This window comes from Salvelinus sp. IW2-2015, linkage group LG4q.1:29, assembly GCF_002910315.2.
Source record: "Salvelinus sp. IW2-2015 linkage group LG4q.1:29, ASM291031v2, whole genome shotgun sequence".
Classification (NCBI taxonomy): domain Eukaryota; kingdom Metazoa; phylum Chordata; class Actinopteri; order Salmoniformes; family Salmonidae; genus Salvelinus; species Salvelinus sp. IW2-2015.
In genome coordinates, this window is record NC_036842.1 from 11,560,979 (window position 1) to 11,587,076 (window position 26,098).

At 42.6% G+C, this 26,098-nt stretch overlaps 1 protein-coding gene across 1 annotated transcript; it reads right to left on the reverse strand.

Moving 5' to 3' along the window:
• Positions 1–642: 642 nt before the first annotated feature.
• On the reverse strand, positions 643–21,166 carry LOC111961439 (pikachurin). The gene is made up of 24 exons (XM_070441390.1): positions 20,856–21,166; positions 20,283–20,392; positions 13,935–14,021; positions 13,815–13,841; positions 13,545–13,662; positions 13,014–13,149; positions 11,449–11,615; positions 11,244–11,359; positions 10,665–11,136; positions 10,443–10,543; positions 10,187–10,287; positions 9,970–10,114; positions 9,637–9,826; positions 8,634–8,759; positions 8,296–8,539; positions 7,965–8,076; positions 7,652–7,780; positions 3,885–4,065; positions 3,744–3,767; positions 2,510–2,585; positions 2,252–2,395; positions 2,031–2,114; positions 1,784–1,887; positions 643–1,666 (listed from the first exon to the last, which is right to left on the reverse strand). Exons 1-24 carry the CDS (start codon positions 20,959–20,961, stop codon positions 1,515–1,517), a joined length of 3,252 nt encoding a protein of 1,083 aa, XP_070297491.1. The 5' UTR covers positions 20,962–21,166; the 3' UTR covers positions 643–1,514.
• Between the last annotated feature and the right edge of the window lie 4,932 nt (positions 21,167–26,098).

A 26,098-nucleotide genomic window follows, 5' to 3' on the forward strand; every position in this document is an offset into this window, starting at 1 on the left:
GTACAGCATGAGTATTATACAGTGAGTATTAAACACCGAGTATTGTACAGTGTGAGTATTATACAGCGTGAGTATTATACAGCGAGTATTAAACACTGAGTATTGTACAGCATGAGTATTGTACCGCGTGAGTATTATACAGCGTGAGTATTATACAGTGAGTGCATCAGTGAGCAGCACAGGGGTGTCTTCCTAACAAGCAAGGTTTCCGCTGTGAATCTGTTGTATAGAAAAAGGTACACAACACGTTGCAAGGAATGCTAGATGGAAATAGAGCACTCACCAAAAAATGATGTTCTTTTCAGTAGGAGAAGGAGTAATTGTTCTGAGAATCTTAAGACCGTTCACCTGGAACGGCAGAAATGACCTTAAAGATTCTCAGAACAGAAAACAGAACATTTGCTCTTTCTCCTACTGAAAATAAGATTTTTTCCCCCACCAATTTCTGACGGCCATCTTTTTGAGCGGAAGATGTGCATGAACGTTTCTAGGAATGGTTTATATGTCCTTTCACCATCGCTTTCTATTGAGCTATTGTTCCCCTACGGCAGACAATATAACAAGGACTGTATATGTGTTTGTATGGAGGAGTCTGGYGGACTATTTCTGGCCCAGTAGGTGGCCAGGAACAACCACAAAGAGCAGAGGTGACAAAACTTTTAATTTGGAGGACCAGTCAGGCATACTGCTCCAGTCTGCAAAGAACAGTTGTTTGGGAAAAGAATGTTTCAGTTTTAAAACGTTTTTTTTCTGTTATGACACAACACAAGAAAGGTAACTTTAGTGGTACACCTGTCAAGACAATATTACCACATTCTTTCTCAATGAAAGACGATCAAATATAACATGCTATTTAAAATGTTTATGTTTGTAAAAAGGCATGTCAGGACATGTTATGGCATTTGTATACATTTCCACATCCAGAAAATCTTCTGCATATTGCAATACATATACATCCTATACATTTCCTTTGACAGATATATGGTTACAATACAAGTTGAAAGTTGTATTCGTCATATGTACAGGATACACATGGTGTACACTGTCCAAGGAAATGCTTACTTGCAGGTTCCTTCTCTACAATGCAACAACAATAAGAACTAATAGGAGTTAATTAAGAATATGAACGTAAAGTAATACAATGCATGTATTACGGGATTAAATACACAAAACAGCTGGATAGCAGTATCTGACAGTACAAAACCCTACACCCCACCTCAGTATCAGGCACAAAGAGATTCTAGAAGGCTGTTTCATGCCTCTACTGTCCATGAGACGGGAATCCCATTAAAAAAATCAATACATTTTCAAAACAATGGAAATTCTTTACAGTAAAAAAACAATAAATAATCAAATATTTGCAAGTTTAACCATCAATTGAGTGTTTGGGTTCATCCCAAGACATACAGTAAATATGAACATAATTATAAAACATGATATAGTCTGCTCATGGTCCCCCGTGTAAATGAGTCCCCCCTGTAAATGAGTGCCCAGGGAAACGAGGTCAGCAGCTGTCAGGGCCTGCATGTGTTGATGTTCTTGCCAGCGGCTGCATCCTCCACCAGAGACAGGTGGTAGTCAGTAGAGAGGGTGAGTTGAGAAATGCAGCCCACCAGGCCCCACAGGTACTGGCCATGGTTATACAAGCCAACCTCTTTCATTCCACCTGCAGGAAGCATGGCATCATCATCATCATCATCCTTAATATTATTTTCAACATCCATATTACCACCATATCATTCCCACCACCACCCCTGCTATCTCCATCAACAGCACTACTGACCAAGGTACACCATGCTGTTGGTATTGAGCTGTCTCATGTTGCCTGGTGATCTCCCTGTACTGGTCTCATAGTGGTCCACTGTCAGGCTCCCATACTGGCCATCTCTGATAAAGACACAACCTCATTACATCACACCACCAGGACGCAGGCTCCACCAAATCGCTGTGTAAATGCAGGTAACGTAATTGTTTGTCAACACGTCAATATTTCTGAGCCAAAGAAAGGCTGGAATAGTGAAAGAGGTCACCTGATTGCCTTGACCCGATGCCATTGTCCATCACTAAAGGTTCCATTGATCATTACTATGGCAACACCACTTCCAAGGTTATAGCTGAATAGAAAGGGTCAACGTTAGAGAGAAGCATGATCTCTCTCTCTCTCTCTCTCTCTCTCTCTCTCTCACAAACACACTCTCTCTCTCTCTGACCCCTGGCATATAGCCTTCATTGTTTACGGGGCTACCTGTACCTGAAGATGAGAGCCCCGTCCTCCAAGCCCAGAGAAACAAAGTCACTGTTGGCCCTCACAGGAGTGTGGCCTCGCCATAGCAACAAGCCATCCTGAGCRGAGCTCCTAAAGCGCAGCAACACATGAGTCCTGCAGCCTGACACCCTAATACAGAGATAGTAGTCAAGAGTGAAGAAATAAAATAAGTATTATCTACTGACATGGTTAGTCGATACATAATGAAATATGCAAATAATCTGGAAAATCGAAGGGGCATACCTCTTTAAAATGTCCTTGTTGTTATAAACGAGGTAGCTTCGTCCAATAAACTGGGGAGTCTCAGTTGCCTCGGTTACTAAAGGATATACAGTGTCTTCAGAAAGCATTCATACCCTTTGACTTTTTCCACATTTTGTTGTGTCACGGCCTTAATTAAAAAATGATTAAATATGTGTTTTTTCTAATCCATCTACACACAATACCTCATAATGACAAAGTGAAAACATGTTTTTAGAAATGTTTGTAAATGTATTGAAGATGAAATACAGAAATATGTAATTTACATAAGTATTCACAACCCTCAGTCCAGAATCACCTTAGCAATTACAGCTGGGAGGCTTTTCTTTAAGCTCTGTCAAGTTGGTTGTTGATCATTGCTAGACAGCCATTTTTTTAAAGTCTAGACTGTAATTAGACCACTTAGGAACATTCAATGCCGTCTTGGTAGGCAAGTCCAGTGTTTATTTGGACTTATGTTATTGTCCTGCTGAAAGATGAATTAGTCTCCCAGTGTCTATTGGGAAGCAGACAACCAGGATTTTGCCTGTGCTTAGCTCTATTCCGTTTCTGCTCAAAGGGATAGGTSCCTCAAAAAATAGGTGCCTTTCTTTGGGAGGCAAAGGAAAACCTCCCTGGTCTTTGTGGTTGAATCTGTGTTTTAAATTCAATGCTCGAATGTGGTACCTTACAAATATTTGTATGTGTGGGGTAGAGATGAGGTGGTCATTCAAAAATCATGTTAAACACTATTATTGCACACAGAGTCCATGCAACTTATGTGACTTAAGAAAATTCATACTCCTGAACTTATTTAGGCTTGCCATAACAAAGGTGTTGAATATGTACTGACATTTCAGCTTTTCATTTTTAATTAATTTATGAACATATCTAAAAACATAATTCCACTTTGACATTATGGTGTATTGTGTGGAGGCCAGTGACACAAAATCTCAATTTAAATCAACAAAAAACTTCATCCTGTAACAACAAAATGTGGGAAAAGTAAAGGGGTGTGAATACGTCCTGAAGGCACAGTAAAGGGGAACCTGTACTTACTCCCAATCTCCACTAGATGGCACTACAACTTTTCACATGGACAGATTCAAATCAATAGGCTGTTTCCAATTACAAGTAAACGCCACATGCTTTCACATGCTGTTATACAGCTTATTGTTATAATATGTCATTGTAGAATTACGCACCGGAGCAACATGACACACACAGTGAGACTTACAGTTCATGCAGTAAGTCCCACATTCTGCTCAGCAATACCATGGTCAGAGAAGAGAGGAGAGAGGGTGAGAGGTGGGTACACTAGAGATGTGTGCATGCAGCATACACATGCATTATATAGTATAGCAGTGAGAGGTCTGACCTTGTAGGCAGTGCTTTCCAGTGTATCCCAGGGGACAGTCACACTCATACAAGGCCTGTTTTGGGCGGCACGTGCCCCTGTTGGCACAGGGTGAGTCTACACAGGGGTGCAGGGAGTTCTCTATGTTTACCCCTTCAGAGAAGTCCTGGGGCAGACGGATGCTGCGCTCATTAAGAGTGATCTGATAGAGATGGGAAGGGCAGAGGAATATGGAACAGTCAATAAGGATACAGGAGGGTGGAGACAAATAGTTAGGGCAAAACTATGTAATGTATCCCCAGCAATCACTATGTACAATACTGTTATAGAACCACATAGCTTCAGTAAAGGTCACTGAGTGTATTTGACAGCGATGAGATTAGATTAGAAACTTTTACATTTCCTATGGGGGACATGCCCTGCAAACAATAATGAGCCGTTGGGACGTCCCCGTGACGTCATGAAATGGTTGCCTAAAGACGTCAAGACGTTGTGTCATGGTCCGCTGGAGGTTTTGTGTAGTTCCTGGTTTGTCCCGGGGATGTAGTGCAGATGGCACTCTTTTTCTAAGTGCAGAAATGTATTATAGGTAATGAATGTGTAGGGAGGGGACTTCTGAAATTATACAGACTTTGTGGTGCAGCAGAAAGGTCAGCATACCCCAAATCCAGAGGTTGGGAGTTCAAATCCCAAATTGGAAAGTCAGTACTAAGTGATCATGTCAAATGTAATCATATTGTCATTGATTACAGGTTTTTACACTATTTTAGCTGAACAGCGTACCATTTACCTTAAATCAAATCAAAGTTTGTCACGTGCGCCGAATACAACAGGTGTAGACCTTACAGTGAAATGCTTACTTACAGGCTCTAACCAATAGTGCAAAAAAGGTATTAGGTGAACAATAGGTAAGTAAAGAGGTAAGTAAAACCCCTATGCCATTTCATTGCTTTACTTATAATGGTTTGAGACATCTGGGACTCACCTGACAAGAACTTCTAACCATGACACAATGTCCAAAGAACGTTCAGGGGACCATGACACAACGTCCCAAGAATGTCTTAAAAGCGGCTAACCGGGAACTATAAAAAGGTCCGCCAAAGAACGTTCACTTGGGACCGTCACCTGATGTTTTATTTGTAGTTTAGTTTATTAATTCGACCATTTAAAAAAACAAGCRCTCATACAACTTGAAAAAGCCATACATGCACATGAGTTAAATCATGGAGGATAACACACAATAAAGTCTGGGACTTATTTCCATTGTGTTCCTCTTGAGACAAGATGGCTAGGTAAGATCGAACACGGTATGACAGCGAGATAATGAAACAAAAAACAAAGAAGAACATCTATTTCATCATTGCAGTTCACATCATAGAGGTCATTCACATGGGCACAGAAGACATCAAACAGTTTTTTACTTTATTTTTAATGCTGCCCAGAGGGGAAGTCATTTTTATGTGCAGAGGCAACTCATTCCACTCCAGTATACAAGACAGTACCCTTCCCAGCATTACTCCTGAACCTGTATCAGCACACGTTAGCGACACCTGATCTGGGGCCTCATATATAAAACTGTGCAGAGGATTCACGTCAAAAGGTGGAGTATGGACGAAAAATATTCTGATTTATAACAGTGTGCACGCACATCCAACGCCGGTTTACCTTCATAAATCACAATGAACTTGAAATTTGGCGCATGTGAGCGAGCGTCTTGTCCCACCCTTTTAACGCCCATAGTTGCCTATAAATAGTCAGTGAAACGTCCCTAATTAATATTCATCCTTACTGACTGCATGACGACAATGACGGCAAATCACAACAGAAAGGCTAAAAAAAGAAATTTCACCCAGTGTGAAATGGAAGTTCTTGTAGGGGAGGTTGAAGCAAGAAAAAATATATTGTTTGGTGGACACAGTGTGRGCATTACAAATGCCAAAAAGGCGTTAAGAGTGGCAGCATGTGGCGGATGCTGTGAATGCTGCTRGCTCAGAAGGTCGGACACTCTCAGAAATAAAAAAGAAGTGGTCMGACATAAAAGTGGAGGCCAAAAGGTGCATAGCCTTCTGAGTGGAGTAGTGACGGAGGTGGAGGGGGACACGGACAWGCAAGACGCACCGGATGATCCAGGTATGTAATGAGAATTCCCTCGCTTCAAAAGAGTCAACCAAATGCATTCAAGTTGTTTAAACATATATTTACACAAACAATTGTGACATTTTCTATTGTTTTTAGTCGCTGCGTGTTCCAGCGGGGTTCGGTGGTGCTGCAGCTGAGCGGAAGCTGAGTGCGCCCAGCCCCGGTGTCTCCACTGCACCTCGTGCATCACAACCCTCCAGCGGCCTTGGCCTCACAGATGCAGTCCTGCAAACGCAAAGAGACTATAGACGCTATTAACGAGGTTGCCAAGGAGTTGAAGTGGGACAGGCATGGCTTGGTTTCTGCGGGTGCTTCTCTGTAAAGCTGGGCCCACTACAGCACAGAGATCCAAGAGAACAACGCTTGGTAATCGGAACCGGCTCATAAGCCACTCATCATCGTTGGCCAGTAAATCCTGCTGGTCTCTGAAAATTCACTCTCTCTGAATTCTTCCATTCTCCAAATCTTCCAACAGTGCCAAAGCAGCCATTGTGGGTCATTACGCATTGTAATTGGATGCCTTTTTATACCCACCCATTTGATTGTCAAAGCTACCCAATTGCGTAACACCTTCAGGTGTGGTAATTACCCTGATTGTAACTGACAATGACAGGGCCATTATCACATTGACAGTTCTGCACAAYAAACATGTGATAACAATATGTGAAACTGTGCACTCGTATCTGCCCGACTGAGGCATCGAAAAATGCATTAGTTTAAAAGTMATTTGTCCTAATGTTCACCTTATTATTTATGATAATACATTTAATAACGTGCAAGTATTGTTTAAAAATTACAGATACAATTAAATATGATTCCCGATTAAACTGTACAGCATATTTGAGGGGTTCTTTTGCAAAAATAGAGCATTTCTTGAGTTTCATCCTTTTGCCATCGGAGTCACAGTTTCTAATTTCTGCAGTTTATGTGCGTACGTATGGGTCAAAGTGTCAGTGGAGGACCGCACATTCTCACTTAGAAAGTGGCGTACACCTTATTTTGTAATCAGTTAGATATCTGGGCGCAGAACCATAAATACTCCCGTAAACCGAACCCRGTCTAATCTGGGACACCCTAGCCTCAACAGGCAGCCAATTGAGTTCTTGAAAGCAGCTCCTGCCTATGTGAGTATGTGGACTCCCCTTCAATACTAGCCTGATCAGCTTATTCTGGGTTATCTGGAGCTTCCCCTTCATAAGCTTAGATAAGCCACCAAACCAGGAAGTACTAGCGTGTCAAAATGGCATTGAATGAGGGCAGTGGCGAGCACTTTCATGGAGTCCTTATCAAGCAGCTTGGACTTTCTACCCAAACACTTAGTCCTGGCATTAACCTTCCCTAGCACTTTAGTGGGAATGCTCACACCTCATAAGGACTATTAAAATGAAAGCCCTGAGAACGTCCTAAAAAGGTCCTGACTTGGTCCTCAGTGACATCCTGGGAACGTACAGGGAACTAGACAAAGGTCCCCAAGAGAACGTTCCCTTGGGATCATCATGTAGTGTTCTTAGAACGTCACTGGGATRACGCCGTACCGAAACCCTTAAGGGACAAAATGGGAACGTCGCCGAATGTCCACAGGACATCCCGTTTACTGGGTGGTGTCACATCTACCAAGCAAACACTGGGGGCTCATTGGTCTTTGGTACCTTTTGGATACTGCCAGTGAAGTGATGGAGCAGAGCAGCACCAGCGTTGATCTTAGTCCTGGGATTGGTGTGTTCTGGAACGCCCCCGATGTACAGAGGACCGCTGCACCTGATCTGAGTGAATGCTCCCTGAACAACAGGAGAGAGGAAGCCAAACTACATTTACTTCAATCTAYATTTACTTAAAACAACAATCAAAGACGACCAAATTCACATTTCACTATTCTTCTAATTTACAGTTTGAATACATCATGATCAGTCTTTACTGAAATGTTCAGTGTATGTTTTCAGCAGGCTCCATGAAGGTCTGTACCTCACCCAGGCTGTGTGTGGGCATCTGGTTATCCACCTGCAGGATGCCCTCTCTGCCCGTCCTGGAGACACGCAGCTCATGCCACTCGTTCATTGTGACCGTCTCTTCACTCCTGCACATGAACGGATACATCAGCCTTACCAGTGCTGACCAGACACACCATTTCTCCTATTTGGTTACATTTATGTAATGCCTTGGTTCTGCACATAGAGGGCCTTTCCTCAGAATGTGATTGCTCGACAACGTCAACATGTTGAAATATAAATAAATGTGCATGCTTCTCAAAAACGGGACTCTCCCACGACTAAGCAACCCTACTGTTATCCCTAACCTGATGGTGGCTGTCCCAGAGCCACAGTCGAAGCTGAACTCCAAGTATCCTCCCAGCAGACTGATTGACAGGAAGTCTCTGCTGGCTGAGTCCTGGCTGTAGAGCAGAATGCCATMAGGAGCCGTCGGCCTGAAGGTCACCTCAAACTCCATCCAGGACAGGTAGTGTCTGGAGGACCGAGGCCAGAGGGCGCTAGCGTATGACAGCACAGACGCATTAAAGTACGGCACCACCAGCTGGAAGCCTGGGGGAATACATGGAAGGGGTTACAGTGTAAGGTGTGTGTGTAATTACAGTAGGTTCAAAATAAAAAATGTGTAGATGTGGTAGCTACTCACTCTCCTGGCATAGAGGACCCCTATAACCCAGTGCACACAGACATATGTACCCATCTGCATGGCTGGCAAAGCAAGTTCCTTCATTGGCACAGGTGACCCCTTCACAGACACTGGCACTGCATTCACCTACAGGGTGAACCACATACACCATAGTGTACCAGTCATTTAAACAGTCCTACATACATTCTGTCATACTAGAGGCATACATGTATAGATGTTTATGAAAGTGAGCAAGAGAGCGAGGGAGAGAAAGACAGAAAGAGAAAAGAGGTAGAGATATATTGAAAGAAAGACAGATACGGAGAAAGAGTGAAAAAAAGAAAGACAGAAAAAAAGACCGAAATTGTGTCAGTCCACAAATGGACCAAAACAAAAATCCCTTTTTACATAATCTCATTTATTGAGTCAGCTCATTAGGGACTATTGTGTCTGACCACTTTGGCATCTCCCTGCTGGCATTCATCAAATCCTATTGAACTAGAACACAGACTTCCTTTCTGTCTCTCTGAATAATAGGAGTGATGAGGAGGAAGCCTTCCAGAGGCTGCCATAGAAACGCATCTCCCCAACCCTAGGCCATTCTAACCAGACGCAGACCCACACATCAAAGCTTTGTCTGCTCAGTCTTAATGTGCACATGTTGTACACAACAAGCACTGCTGTGTGTCACAATATCTACTGAACAACTGACTCAAGATGACAGTATGTTCTTAGGATATTCAGACATCAACAAGAAGGCAAATTGGCCAGTGACCAGGAAGTTGTTGGTTCCGACAGAAAACAAGACATGACAAGGGGCTTCAGAACAAATAGAAGTTTATAACCTACTGTCATTAAACACTTGTATGTTAATCATTGATTGACATGTTACTTGCTATGACCTTCACGCAATGACATAAATAAGCAGGGATAAACTCACCAAACGGAGAGAGTAAATGAGGTGAGAGATTATGATGGAAACATTAATGTATTAGAATCCAGTGGCTTCAGGTCAATGACTCACCCACATCCGCCCCACTAAGAGCCCATCCCATTGGCCAAGGCCTCATGTCCGTCACCCTGCTGTTGATACTTAGCGTCTGGATACACCCCTGGAAACCCCGATTGGTCCCTGCTGTCCTGGCCAGCCAATAAGCATTAGGGGAGCCGCCCACGTAAAGAGGGGTTCTGAATGTGATCTTATTGTAGTCGCCCTGTAGGATCAGAGATTAGGAGATACACACCCGGACAGGGGCCGCACGTAGGGTTCTTACATTGTATAATGTGTATTTACCAGTAGCAGCAGAGTGTGCTCTTTTGTAATGTATGTCCTATATACAGAATGAATTGTCCTCACCTGTGCATGTCCTGTCACAGGTGTGTCATTGTCCAGTCTTAGCCAGCCAATCGCACCCTCCCTGCCGACAACGACACTGTGCCACTGGTCCAGTGCCACCCGACTCCCACTCACTATCTGGGCAGTGCCTGTGCCACAGTTAAACCTGCACACACAGATAGAGGTGAGGTGAGTCAGTCAGTGCGTGACTGACTGACTTGTATCAACATGCACCCACCTAAAGTGGAGCTTCCCATGTATGAGAGCCAGTGAGGTGAAGTCTCCACTGCCATGTTCATTCTCCCCACAGAACAACAGAAGGCCATTCTCGGAGTCAGTCTGTGGAGTAACAAGACAGGGGTGAGCATCCATTTGTTTTACATTCTTTAGAATACCATTGACTTTTATTTGGGATGCACAAAATAGCTTATTACAGCTTATTTCTATGAAGGAAATGCAACACATTCAGAATGAAACAGACATCAACATTTTACCTTAAACTCAAGCATGATCTGAAAGGATTGATAGGAATTCTTCAGAGGCTCAAAGGCAACATGGGAGAAGCCGTAAAACTGTGGATATTTCACCACTACAACTGGAGGACAAAGAAACCCAGAACAAAAATAAACAAATAAGCTCAAATTCAGTAGCAAAACAGAAAGACTAGTGTCCATCAACTAAGCAATAATGGTCCATTAGAGAGGTTCTCGTCTCACCCTGAGAGCAGGCGTCCCCTCCTCGGCCCAGGGCACAGTAACAGCGAGATCCCCCACTTTGGTAATCATCTATACACACACTGTTGAGAGAACACACAGCGTCCTCACAGGCCAGGTCATAAAGCTCCCTCACCTGTCCATTCCACTGGGACCTAGGGCTGGGAGGGGTAGGGGAGAGGGGGCCAGCCARGGTGGAGTGGGCCGGGATTGGGGCTGAGCTAGGGGTCGGAAGAATGCTATCCAGGCCTGGAGACGAGGTGAGGGCAACTGGGTTGGTGGTAAGGGTGTGGTTGGCGGGAATGGGTGTGGTAGAGGTGGATATTATAGTGGCTGCCTTGTTAGCAGTGATGATGGTGCCAGAATCAGCAGTGTTCTCTCTAGGAGACATTCCTCCTCCCCCTGTGTGTGAGATGGGACTCCATGTTCGGGACCTCGGCAGAGATCTTCTGTCTTCTTCTGGAGAGAAAAGTGGCTGGAGCAAAGACAGTAGGACACAATAAAGAAGAGATACTTGGACGTTTGSGAAATAGCTAACGAGAAACATAGTGATTGTGAAGCCTGCATGACACTGTCTTTTACCTCCTGAATGAGGGCCCCATAATCAGAGTTCTTAACATCAGTCAAAYCCTCCTGATTAATGTTGCCGTTGCCAGGAGAACCCTGACCCAAGCTCCCGCTGCCCCCCTCCTGCACACCTAACACGGAGACATGAATAAATGACAATCACGGACATGGACGAGCAGTTTATCAAATCATGAATGAAGAGATGCCTCCCCACACTCACTGAAGGTCCATATTGGGTCAGTGATGGCACTGTGTGGGCTGGCTCCGTAGACATTGACTGCCTGGACAGCAAAATGGTACTGAGTGTCAGGATCCAGTCCTCTCACAACCACCGAGCTGCTGTTCACTGGATCCTTTAGGGACGTCCACTCAGAGTCCAGCTCTGGTCTGCATGGTATCACAGTAGAGACAGACTCTGAGGTAACGGTATAAGTAACTGTGAATGCATTTAATTTGTTAAATCAGCCATTACAATCTGACTGGGTAGTGTGTCAAAGACAGGCGGGTAAGGGATAGGTTAGGAACTCTTACACACGTTAGACAGCGTCCACGTACACGTGTGAGACAGGCACTTCCAAAACACAAACACCTGCTTGCTTACAGTAATTGCGTGCTCATATTGCCATTACTGGGACAGGTTGAGACATTATAGAATTGTGAAGGTCTGAACAACAGCCTGTCAGTGAAACTGAGCTCAGCAAAATGTAGACAAGTGAAGTATGTTCGCGTTGCCCTTGTCCACAAAGTAATGCTGACTACAGCCTTCATAAGTATTATACTGCCTTTGTCAACATCCTTCAACTCCGGTCACGTAGTTTCAATGATAGTCCGTATCCGTCCTCTATTCACAACAGATTCAAGCGAGGAAAGACTACATGTGACTCAAATAGTTACCAGGAATATAAATTCATTCAGATGACCTCCAGTCATTTTAGCCCTCTAGTCATTTTGTTAAAAGGACAGAACAGTGTCTATCTGGATACAGACACACATCATCTCTCTCTGGTGTATACTGTATGTGTGTGGTCTGTCCCTGGCTCTGGATATCTGCTATCTGGCCATTCTGGCAGCTCTTTAGACAAGAGATGAATTACTCAATAAAAATCCTATGGTACTTCACAGCATCATTAACATTCCATGTTTGGTCCCAACACGCAAACAACAGGCTGCACGCAAACATTTACTCGGTTTGCTGTTCAAATGACTCCTTTTGGAATGTCCATTCAAATCTATCAAAATGTTTGACTAATTGACTATTTCTTGTTGGCAACCATTCTGTAAGAGCAGTGGTTCCAGGAGATTGTTGAAAATAGCCACCGTATGTTATGTACAACCTAATCTCCCGTGGACAAATTCTGCGTGTAGACCGAAGAATCAGCCGGGATTGAATGGGAGGTGTGAGATAACGAGCTGGAGTAGTTCCAGTCTTTGGGTTTTCGCCGCTGGTTATACAGACGTATCAGGATTGGGTGAAGACTGAGAGTTTCCTTTTGTGGGGGTGGAAACTTCACAAACCGCCGGAACTGTCCATTTCTAAACACATATAGACCCACAAGTTAACGAGACAGCTGACCAAATTTTGCAAGATTTTACTTMTGGGTTAACCGAGATTATGCACAACCATAATATTTTCAGCCAAAGTGGTCTTCAAGTTAATTCAAGGACACATTTAACCATTACACACTTTCAGGAAAAATAACAGCAGTAAAGGAAAGAAAAAGACAAGCGGTTGCCTGGGACACACTCTAATAAGCACTATAATAGAAGAAGAAAAACAACTCTTACCTGATATAAAACACAATGAAATGAAGGACAGGTGAGCTTCCCTTTCTTTCACTCTGTTTCCATGACAACTCGGTTTCAGTATCCGAAACAGCCCCTACGGCTGGTTGCGAGGGGGCCGAGGGGGGCATGCACATCTCTGTTGAGGGTAGAGGTGGAGTGTGGAAAGACACAAAAACAATCAAAGATGTGAAATCTTTTCTCTGAAATTCCACATCCTTGTTAGTAACTCAAAGCGTGGGTGCATTCAGGGGCAGTGGAGCAAAGGGTCATTCAGTAGGTTCCATGACACATGAACATCCCCTCAACCCCCAGCATCAAATTGTTGTTGTACAGTAGAGTGAATGAACTGAAAATAACAATCCCAGAAGAGCCATTTGTAGTCAAAGTGCCATCTCCAACCATACCCCTCTTTTCTAAACATTCAGTAAATTCAGCCCCAGATTCATTGCGACATGCAGTCAGCTCACTGGTTTTCCCTCATTCAGGATGACTAGACTGGCCAAGGTGAGTCCCTCTGCTCCATCCACTGACCTGGTTGGAAGGTGCTGACTCTCCGTGGCACGCTGGGTCGTCCCTCTCCTGCCCATCCATACGCACCGACACTAAACACATACTGAGCTGCCATCTTCAAACTGCCAATTTCTACATCCTTACAGCCACAGGAAGATAAAAAAAATATATATATATATATATATATATATATATAGGAAGACACAAACACTGAATCTCATTTTGTGCTCATTCTATCAGTAATCTCAGTTGAATGATATTAGTTGAACATGCAATGCAAAATACACTTACAAAAATTGTGTGCCCATTGAACTTTACCTGAGGGTAAAAATAAAGCATTTTCAGAGAAAAATTGTTGAAAGAATCACTTGGAAATATAACGTATTCAATATAGAAGGAGAAATAGCTCACTGTAGCCAACATGTCCAGACTGAGACGAACATTCACTGCTACAGCTGAACTTGCTGGACGGCCATTCCTCATCTCAGTGTAAAACACCTACAGCAGAACACACAAATACTGCATGTAGTATTATACATTATAAATATACATATCTGTATACAATCTCAGATTAAAATCACCTCTGGGATCATTTGTACTGTAAAACAATCAAGGAAACCATGTGGTTGTCTGTACACAAAAGGCAAATGAGTCTAAAGGACTGTGGGAAGTTGAGGATAGCAGAGGACAAAAGAATAACCTATACGAGACAAACAGAACCAAGTCTAAGTTACTGTAGCCCACTGAACTGTATCAGATTTCTGGGCTGACCTAGCTCATCGTTTAGCAATGTGGCCCATTACAATGACAAGCCATAGTCAAAGCTGAAACACTAACTGCATGTTGTTTTACGGTAGACCAATTAGTGTACAGCTGCCTGCTCAACCACGACAAGACAAGATTACTGCCACGCTGAACAATATCTCTGTCACACTATTAAAAGCAGACAACGGAACTCCAAATGAGACAAAGAGCTGAAATAACTCAAAAATATCTCAAGGCTTGCAGTCTGTTCAATTGAATTAGCATCTTGCCACAACCAGCACCTCACAGACTACAATATGCCATATCAATGTGCGCACCTCTCTTTCCCTGCACATTAGCAGATTGTTCAAGACGCCAGCAGTACACTCACATGTCTAATAGGATTGAAGTGTTCCTTGTCCTTCTTACTTCCAAATATCCTCCCTGAGCCTGTGCTGGTACTGCACAGTGTTGGCATTAACCCTCTAAGGGTAAACTCCTGTCCTGTACAGTTCCTTCAGGAAAGTATTCAGACCCCTTGACTTTTTTCACATTTTGTTATGTTACAGCCTCAGCAATCTACACACAATAACCCATAATGACAAAGTGAAAACAGGTTCTTAAACATTTTTGCTAATTTATTAAAAATAAAAAAACAGACATTACTTATTTACATAAATATTCAGACCCTTTGCTATGAGACTCAAAATTGAGCTCAGGTGCATCCTGTTTCCATTGATCATCCTTGAGATGTTTCTACAACCTGGAGTCCACCTGTGGTAAAATCTATTTATTGGACATGATTTGGAAAGGCACACACCTGTCTATATAAGGTCCCACAGTTGACGGTGCATGTCAGAGCAAAAACCAAGCCATGAGGTCGAAGGAATTGTCTGTAAATCAAATAAAATTKTATTGGTCACATACACATATTTAGCAGTTGTTATTATGGGTGTAGCGAAATGCTTGTGTTCCAACAGTGCAGTAGTGTCAAGCAATACACAAATCTAAAAGTAAAAGAGTGGAATTAAGAAATATATAAATATTAGGTTGAGCAATGTTGGAGTGGCATTTACTAAAATACAGTTGAATAGAATACAGTATATACATGAGTAAAGCAGTATGTAAACATTTTTAAAGTGGCCAGTGATTCCCTGTCTATGTATACAGGGCAGCAGCCTCTAAGGTGCAGGGTTGAGTAACCGGGTGATAGCCGGCTAGCGATGGCTGTTTAACAGTCTGATGGCCTTGAGGTAGAAGCTGTTTTTCAGTCTCTCGGTCCCAGCTTTGATGTACCTGTACTGACCTCGCCTTCTGGATGATAGTGGAGTGAACAGGTGGAGGCTCAGGTTGTTGATGTGCTTGATGATCTTTTTGGCCTTCCTGTGACATCGGGTGCTATAGGTGTCATGGAGGGCAGACCGCGCCACTCTCTGGAGAGCCCTGCAGTTACAGGCGGTGCAGTTGCCATACCAGGCGTTGATACAGCCCAACAGAATGCTCTCAATTGTGCATCTGAAAAAGTTTCTGAAGGTCTTAGGGGCCAAGCCAAATTTCTTCAGCCACCTGAGGTTGAAGAGGCGCTGTTGCTCTTTCTTCACCACACTGTCTGTGTGGAAGAACCATTTCAGATTGTCAGTGATGTGTACGCCGAGGAACTTGAAGCTTTCCACCTTTTCCACTGTGGTCCCGTCGATGTGGATAAGGGTGTGCTCCGTCTGCTGTTTCCTGAAGTCCACTATTCATTTTGTTGACATTGATGGAGAGGTTATTTTCCTGGCTCCACTCCRCTAGGGCCCTCACCTCGTCCCTGTAGGCTGTCTCGTCATTGTTGGTAATCAGGCCTACTGCTGTTGTGTTGTCAGCAAACTTGATGATTGTGTTGGAGGCGTGCGTGACTACTCAGTCATGGGTGAACAGGGAGTACAGGAGGGGGCTGAGCACGCACCCTTGTGKGGCCCCTGTGTTAAGGATCAGCGAAGTGGAGGTGTTGTTTCCTACCTTCACCACCTGAGGGGGGTGGCCCGTCAAGAAGTCCAAGACCCAGTAACACAGGGTGGAGTTCAGAGTCAGACCCAGGGCCCCGAGCTTAATGATGGGCTTGGAGGGTACTGTGGTGTTGAAGGGTACTGTGGTGTTGAAGGCTGAGCTATAGTCAATGAACAGCATTCTGACGTAGGTATTCCTCTTGTCCAGATGGGATCGGGCAATGTGCAGTGCGATGGCGATTGCATTGTCTGTGGAACTATTGGGGCGGTAAGCCATGGAGAATGAGAGCCCACAGTCCTTGGGAGCGGGCCGCATCGGTGGCACTGTGTTATCCTCAAAGCAGGCAAAGAAGGTGTTTAGCTTGTCTGGAAGCAAGACGTCGGTGTCCGCAACGTGGCTGGTTTTCCCTTTGTAATCCATGATTGTCTGTAGACTCTGCCACACACGTCTCGTGTCTGTAGAGCTCCGAGACCAGATTGTGTCGAGGCAAAGATCTGGGGAACAGTACCAAAAAAGTTCTACAGCATTGAAGATCCCCAAGAACACAGTGGCCTCGATCATTCTTAAATGGAAGAAGTTTGGAAATTCCATGACTCTTCCTAGAGCTGGCCGCCCGGCCAAACTGAGCAATCGGGGGAGAAGGGCCTTGGTCATGGAGGTGACCAAGAACCCGATGGTCAGTGACAGAGCTCCAGAGTTCCTCTGTGGAGATGGGAGAACCTTCCAGAAGGACAACCATCTCTGCAGCATTCCACCAATCAGACATTTATGATAGAGTGGCCAGACGGAAGCCACTCCTCAGTAAAAGGCACATGACAGCCCACTTGGAGTTTGCCAAAAGGCACATAACGGACTCTCAGACCATGAAAAACAAGATTATCTGATCTGATGAAACCAACATTGAACTCTAGTCAGGATCGAGGGAAAGATGTACAGAGCAAAGTACAGCGAGATCCTTGATGAAAACCTGCTCCAGAGTGCTCAGGATCTCAGACAGGGGCGAAGGTTCACCTTCCAACAGGCCAACGACCCTAAGCACACAGCCAAGATAAGTCCAGCCAGAGCCCGGACTTGAACCCGATCGAACATCTCTGGAGAGACCTGAAAATAGCTGAGCAGTGATGCTCCCCATCCAACCTGACAGAGCTTGAGAGGATCTGCAGAGAACAACGGGAAAAACTCCCCAAATACAGGTGTGCCAAGCTTGTASCGTCATACCCAAGAACACTCGAGGCTGTTATCGCCGCTAAAGGTACTTCAACAAAGTACTGATTAAAAGGTCTGAATACTTATGTAAATGTAATAGTTTTTTAAATGTTTTATACATTTGCAATATGCTCTAAAAACCTGTTTTTGCTTTGTCATTATGGGGTATTGTGTGTAGATTGAGGGGAAATTTTTATTTAATCAATTTTAGGATAAGGCTGTAATGTTACAAAACTTGGAAAAGTCGAGGGGTCTGAGTACTTTCTGAATGCATATGTATAAAGTGCTTTAATTTCTAAACAGTAAATCAGATATGTATGAAAATACCCTCAAATAAAAAGGTGACATTATGTACAGTCGCCTCATGAAACATTTGATCTCAAATCAAAAAAATAATATAAAAAAATCATAATTAGGGGAGTGTATATTTAATTCAATAAAATATCTTTCTCAGTATTAATTGTTTGCATCTTTCTCCTCATTAAAGTGATGCTCCCAAACGTTTGCATAATTTCAGCCAGTAATTTTAAAAGTGGTGCTCACGGGTCAAAACGGCTCACAGTTTTTTGTGTACTATGTCATCCAATCGTGTACTACGTCATCCATTTCGTATGATACTGTACGTTACGTCCTGCAAAAAAATATAATAAAAAATGTATGAATCCAATTCGTACAATATGTTACAAATTTGTTGTGTTTAAGATACTGGACTGCATCTTTAAGTGCATAAATACACTTCATGACAGACTTTCCTTGCTAAATCATATCATATACACAACAAAAGTCACCTTGGTAGCTCTTTACACTCATAACACAAATGCGGTTTGAAAATGGCAGATTTGGTCACTGATAAGCACCTAAATTGGACCGCAGTGGCTAACATGCTATACATGTCAGAGCTAAGAGTCTTCGACTCTCTGCTTTACAGCGCTGTATGGGATTCAGCTGACAAGCATTCTAAATGGCAGCACCAAGCACAACAAGTAGATGCCCCCATCCCTCCTGCCAATTGGGCTACTTTTGCATATTTTTTGTTGCTTGAGAGAGGGGAATGCAGTAAATCAGGAGAACTCGAAGCTGTTGAGGATTATAATAAATACTGCTGTGATGTCATACAAGCAATCCACACAGCCCTGAGTCCAAATGTGCACTTCACATTTCCATATTATAAAACGAATGTAAATTACAGCATTAATGTTTATAATCGCATATGTTCGATGTAGTTATAAGGATAACATGGCATCATACCCTGGGTTGTTCTGAACAGAATCAGCCTATGTTTGTCGTATTTAGAAGAAAATTGGCTGCGGAACACTCACCTGAATGCACTCATGAATCCATTCTATATGCACCAAAGTGCCTTGTGAAAACTTAACACTATAAGATTGTATTGTATAACTTAGCTAGTCATGTTGACAATAGAACAGGCTTTCATATGATGCCCACCTGACCCAGATTGCAATTTATAATGGACCGTTTTTGGATTGCGTAAACACCAGTATTGTGTGATGGTGGGGATACAGGTCCAGTCAGTGTGTGTGCCCCCAACACGCAAATACTGCTTACAGATATTTTTATCAATAATTATGATAAAAAAGTGGGCTTAAAAATTAAGTTAATAAATCACTTTACATCAGATTTTTTTTTTTAAAGGGCAAATCTGAGGGGGCACGTGCCCTTGTGTCTTGGGCATAACGGATCTCGATGCRGGGCTATGTTCCAAACAAAAAAATACAAGTGTGCTTGGCTAGGAGAGCTCAAAAAAGCACCTCATAGTTGAAGGCTCTTTCCTTGAGTCTTAAAAGTGCATTGAAATGATTTAGTAACTGTGCACACTTTGGAGAGGTGTGGCCTCTTATGCAAATACTTGTCATTGTTTTGTCTTGTGTGGCACCTACCCCTCATTTACCATGAATATCGTTATTATATTACTGAATGTATCCACAGTATTTTCAGATTTCATTATCGACAAATCCTGCGAAAAGTACAGTAAATGCAAAATTTACATAAAAGCAAGTGKAATATTCGTATTCAGTCTTGTGTCAGGTGAAGTGATGTGTCCTCACCTTTCGTCTGATAATTTCCCCATAATCTCCAAAGTGTTCCCTTTCAATTGCTACCGTGGTTATGCATAGGTTTCTCATATTTTCTTCTGTTTGAAACAATTCAATTTGGTACTATCCCACGAGTGTAAACGGTTAACAAACAATCTGCAAAAATACAGTAAGGACAGGCTTGTTTTGGATCTCAAAGGTAGCAGTGACCAGAAATCTGACAGAATTGAACACTCTCATAAAGACACAGTTACTTTGTAGGCTATCCCCTGGGGGAAAGTGACTGGGGGTAAAATGACTGACTAGATGACAAAATGACTAGAGGATTTTACAAGCTGTCATGTGGATCTCTAAGCATGGATTATTCATTTAATCATCTCCTCCCAGGCTCAGGGCCTTGTCACAATTCTGTATTACAACTAAGAGTCTGAATATAAACAGTGACTAAAAGCAAACAACCCCTTTCTGATTTTCCCTTGGGAGAGTACATTTAAAACCTGCAGCAGCTAATGATGTGTGTGGGAAGCAAACTTTGCACAGTTTCACACGACAATGGGGTTTCTGTCTACTAGAGATATACCAAGGGAGGAAATTTGATTTGGAATAAATTGAAAACAAACTATTTTCTTCTGTTGGGAGAAGGGTATGCAGGGGTCAGTCGCTCTCTCTTCATGAGAACTTGACTAAGATCAGAGCTGGTTTTCCTTACAACACTCAAACATCATAATTCCAGAGGTGTACAGGTGAGACACACAGTAGATCTTACCTTGTAACCCGTAACAGTACTGATGTGTCTCCAGGGTATCCACCACTTGACCCGGACTGCAGTGCAGTTGATCGTCTCCAGCTCAATGTCCAGAGGTGGATGGAGACGCTCTGCACAACCAAGAAAAACATGACTATTTTTAACACAGTAGTACCAAGTGAACAACGACAGTGACATTTATAATTGTATTGAACAATTTTGTCCACTGGAAATTGTACTATAGGATGCTTTCAAACCCATAGAGCTGCTGAGTTGACAGCATAGCTCACATCCCTATATTACCTAGCTATCTTCCGTGGCAGCTATATTTTAGCTATATACTGGGAAAAGAAGTTCACCCATTAACATATATGGGCTACAGGTACGAATAACCCCCGATAAACTGTAACGCATTCCAAAAGTCACCAAAGTCCATGTGTCGCCTAAACATAACAATGCTGCAAGGATTTTATTGGGTGAATTTGGCTACATCATAATAAAACAAATACTAAGCTACACAACAAGTACTTGAATAAAATGTCCACAATAAATTGTCAGAACTTCAACTTAATGCAGGTGAGGACGTTAACTTGCCTGATCCTCTGACGTACGTTCTTTTAACAGCAAAAGATATCCCCACCGCGTTCAGTAACACCAACACAATAAAGCACATGCGTATCTTTTGACTCAAGACATCCATAACTCAGAAAARGTTAATAAAATGTAAACAACACAGAGCATAAAACTTTGAGGAATGCGTTTGAGCGAGTGTGCACTCCGTTGCAAACTGAAAATGTTTCCCGATAATAGGTGTGTGAATGCGCAAGCGAGACGAGTTCGATCATCTCTCCGAGACGATCAACATTCGGATGATGATACCGGACAGCCTTCTCCACAGCGTATCTGGACCATATCGGCGGGAATTATCAGTAGCCTACCAGTACAGTGGGCGTGTACTGTCCTCCAGTGTCGGACGCTACAGTTTTGACAGCACCTTCTATCAGTGCAGCCAGGTAGTGAGCAGTTAGGTGTAGGCGGCACGTGGGTTAAAGGATGAAGGAATGTTGACCAGATGTGACTGATCACAGGCTATCAAATAATAACAACAGGGGTTCATTCATTCACTAGTCAGAAAAGACAATGTTGGTAAATTGTGTTTGTCAGTATGTCACTTTAAAAAATAAGTATAACAGTATAAGTATAACTGCAGTTTCAATATAATATACACATGATAGACAGAATATACATACAATAAATATATACAGTGCATTCGGAAAGTATTCAGACTCCTTCTTTTCCACATTTTGTTACATTCTAAAAAGTATTAAATATATTTTTTGCTCATCAATCTACACACAATACCCCATAATGGCAAAGCAAAAACAGGTTTTTAGAAATGTTTGCAAATTTATAAAAAATTAAAAACAGAAATACTTATTTACATAAATATTAATATTAAATATTCAGACCCTTCGCTATGAGACTCAAAATTGAGCTCATGTGCATCCTGTTTCCATTGATTATCCTTGAGATGTTTCTACAAACATAGGAGCTAGGAGAACTAGGAGTTCACCTGTGGTAAATTAAATTGATTGGACATGATTTGGAAAGGCACACACCTGCCTATATAAGGTCCCACAGTTGACAACACATGTCAGAGAAAAAACCAAGCCATGAGGTCGAAGGCATTGTATGGAGAGCGCTGAGACAGGATTGTGTTGAGGCACAGATCTGGGAAGGGTACCAAAACATTTCTGCAGCATTGAAGGTCCAAGAACACAGTGGCCTCAATCCCCTCTTAAATGTAAAATCCCCATATTTGGGGACCCTATTTGTTTTCGTTTATTCTATTCAGTTTGGGATGAGAATGGTAGCCCCTACAATATCTGCAAAAGCAGGGTGTCTGCGGAAAGCTGAGTATCTTGATCGCTATTGATCGGTGCCTTCAAATCTTTGTGACTTACTACCATATATGGGAATACGAATTTGTAAGGCCAGGCCGATGACCTCTTTCAAGATGGCTGCTACCTACATTCCGGTTAGTGTTGTGAAGCATAAACGAAATAAACACGGGATACGTTGATACACACCGAAAGCCGGAACTCCACAGATCACGAGGATATCTTATTGTTTGCCTGTGACCTACCGTTATTGATCACCAGCCAAAAGAGTCAAAAWKTTTATTTTACAAAACGTTTTCACCAAACAGCAACCATCTTACAAGGTAAGCTTCGATTTGGTCTGTGAGTTATAGCTACATTGGGTTATCAAATTAATCCTTAGGTTGGTAGGAACAAATCTAGGTTATTGCGAATGTTATCTGATGATGTATGACTTAATGTCAACATCGAATGTTCAACAAGTGACTATCTTTGCACATGCGTAATGCAAACTATTGTTACCTGGCTCATTTTTATTCTCGGCTGACAAAGATTGTTTTCTAGAAGGATTGGATCGACTTTTAGATCTGTAAGTAAATTATTTTCATGACTTTATATAGCTAATTTACTCTATGTATTTATTTATTTTTATAAGTTGTCTGCTTTTTGTGCTTTGAATTTAGTTTACATAGGCCCATGTAACAAGTAATTTCAGTGTTATATAATTCCAAAGTAGTTATTGTCTGTTTCTCCATATTAGTTCACTGTTTGATGTTCTAAGTTTCATCCTTGAAACTTAGAGGCCACTAAACTCTCAAGTCCATTGTTTATTTGTGTGTGTGTGTGTGTGTGTGTGTGTGTGTGTGTAGGAGTGTGTCAAAGGGACATTAAATTTGTGGTTCTCACCTGTGTGTGTGTGTGTGTGTGCGTGCTAAACACCTATGTGAGTCACTGTACAGGTAAAGTTTAAGCTTGGTGTTTTTACTTTACAGTAATGGGTTTTTGTAAATTTTTTCAACTGTAATTCTGTGTCTTACAACAATACATCCCTTTATTGTATTCACCACAGAGTGGAGGATGCAGAGGATTTGGATGATGACTATTGGGAGCCAACAGGGGGAAGGAAGATGTCCTGGAAACCTGTCACCATGGGTGACATGCTCAACTACATTTCCTTGGTGATTTACATGGGACTGGTAAAGGTATCAAGACTAGTTGACAACTGGAGCAAGTCCCCACTCTATCGGTTCGAGTTCCCCACCTCCATCATGAGTGAACTGATTCTTGGCCATCAACCGTACTCTTCACATGAGTGACACACAAAAGGATCAGGAGAATGACCAGAAGAAGGGGACTGCAGGGTATGATCGTCTTGCAAGAGTCAAGCCCCTTTATCATGACATGGTGGAGGCATGCAAAACTTACTTCCAGCCTGCTCAAAATCTATCTATAGATGAGTACATGGTTGCCTCAAAGGCTCCAATTGGCTTGAACCAATATATGAAAAATAAGCCAACCAAATGCTCTTTGTGCTAGCCGATTCTGCCTACACGTGGAACTTTTTCATCTATTGCCACGTCTGCTCCTCCCCTCCGGCGTACAACGTCACCAGAATACTGACCACCGGTCCTGGGAATCATTGATTCACACCTGGACTCCATTACCTTCATCATTTCCTCCCCTTTGTCACTCTCCCATGTTCACTCACCAGTTGGTATTGTTATTGTGTATCGGCGAACTACCTTATGTTAGTGTCGTGTTCTTGGTTTTGTTTTATTATTAAAACATTTCACCTGCACCTGCTTCCAACTCACCTCCCCATCATTACATCTATGAAGGCAAGGCGATCACACCGACTGGGAAAGGCCTTAGTTATGACTCTGTCATGCAGCTGATGTACTTCCCCTTACTTGGCAGTGGGTGCAAGCTCTTTGTGGACAATTTTTAAACTAGTCCCATGATTTTCATAGACATCATGAAAAAGAAAATAGGGTCTTGTGGCACCATTCGTCCTAACAGAATTSGTTTCCCCAAGACCAACGTGAACGACATGCCAAAGACAGCAGAGAGGAGGACCATACGTTGGATCAAGACTAACAAGCTGCTTTTTGTGTAATGGAAGTACACTAGGGAAACTCACCACACAGCATAAGGCATTCAATAACAACCATGTCTCAAGGAGGGTGAAATTCCAATAGGGCACGGGTGAAGAATGTCCCCGATTCTGTGAAGGACTACAATGCCAGCATGGGGGGTGTCAACCTATCTGATGCTCTGATAGGCTATTACCAGGTCCTCCACAAGACCAGGAAGTGGTAAGACTTTTTTTTACCACTTTTTTACCACTTTGTGGACATTGCTATAGTAAATGCTTTCGTTCTCCACAAGCAGATGGCCAAAGCAAAAGGTCAAACCCCTCTCCAATTTGACCTTACGAGGGCAGCTGGTGTTGGAAATGGCTGAATTGGGGGCCCAAAGCAACCTCACAACCATCACAATACCCCCCCCCACTCAAGGTGAGCGCCACTATCCAACACACATGCCAAAAGACAAAAGGAAGAACTGTAAGCATTGCACAAACACGGGGGGGAAAAGGGGGGAAATTACAGATCTTCTGTCTGAAATGACAGTTCGCTTTTTGTTTCCTGGCAGAGAGGACCTGCTTCAAAGACTATCATGACATGCACAAGYTATGGTGAAAGTGAAATCGAATCATCTACACCTGGAATGTAAAACGAACACAAATGCCCTTTGTCAATAGTTCAGCTTATTTGTATTTTTGCACCTTTTTTTAGTGAAGGACACATGTGTAACAAAGTTTGTTTGAGACATTTTTATATATATTTTTTAATGTACAGTACCAGTCAAAAGTTTGGCCACACCTACTCATTTCAGGGKTTTTCTTTATTTTTACATTGTAGAATAATAGTGAAGACATCAAAACTATAAAATAACTCATATGGAATCATGTAGTAACCAAAAAAGTTTTAAACAAATCTAAATATGTTTTATATTTGAGATACTTAAACGTACCCACACTTTGCCTTGACAGCTTTGCACACTTTTGACATTCTCTCAACCTTCAGGAGGTTGTCACCTGGAATGCATTTCAATTAATAGGTGTGCCTTGTTAAAAGTTAATTTGTGGAATTTCGTTCCTTCTTAACGGGACACCTATCCCGAAGAAGTTAATGCGTTTGAGCCAATCAGTTGTGACAAGGTAAGGGTGGTATACCAAAGATAGCCCTATTTGGAAAAAGACCAAGTCCATATTATKGCAAGAACAGCTCAAATAAGCAAAGAGAAACAACAGTCCATCATTACTTTAAGACATGAAGGTCAGTCAATCTGGAAAATGTCAAGAACTTTGAAAGTTTCTTCAATTGCAGTCACAAAAACCATCAAGCGTTATGATGAAACTGGCTCTTATGAGGACCACCACAGGAATGGAAGACCCAGAGTTACCTCTGCTGCAGAGGATACGTTCATTRGAGTTACCAGCCTCAGACATTTCAATCCAAATGCTTCAGAGTTCCAGTAACAGACACATCTCAACATCAACTGTTCAGAGGAGACTGTGTGAATAAGGCCTTCATGGTCAAATTGCTGCAAAGAAACCACTACTAAAGGACAMCAATAAGAAGCAGAGACTTACTTGGGCCAAGTACACAAACAAAGGACATTCGACCGATGGAAATCTGTCCTTTGGTCTGATGAGTCCAAATTTGAGGTTTTTGTTTCCAACCGCGTGTCTCTTTGTGAGACGCAGAGTAGGTGAACGGATTATCTCTGCATGTGTGGTTCCCACCATGGAGCAGGAGGTGTGATTGTGTGGAGGTGCTTTGACTGTCTGTGATTTATTTAGAATTCAAGGCACATTTTAACCAGCATGGATACCTTTCACGTCTATTCCCTCTCCGGCGCTCGACGTTGCCAGTTTACTCATCATTACGCACA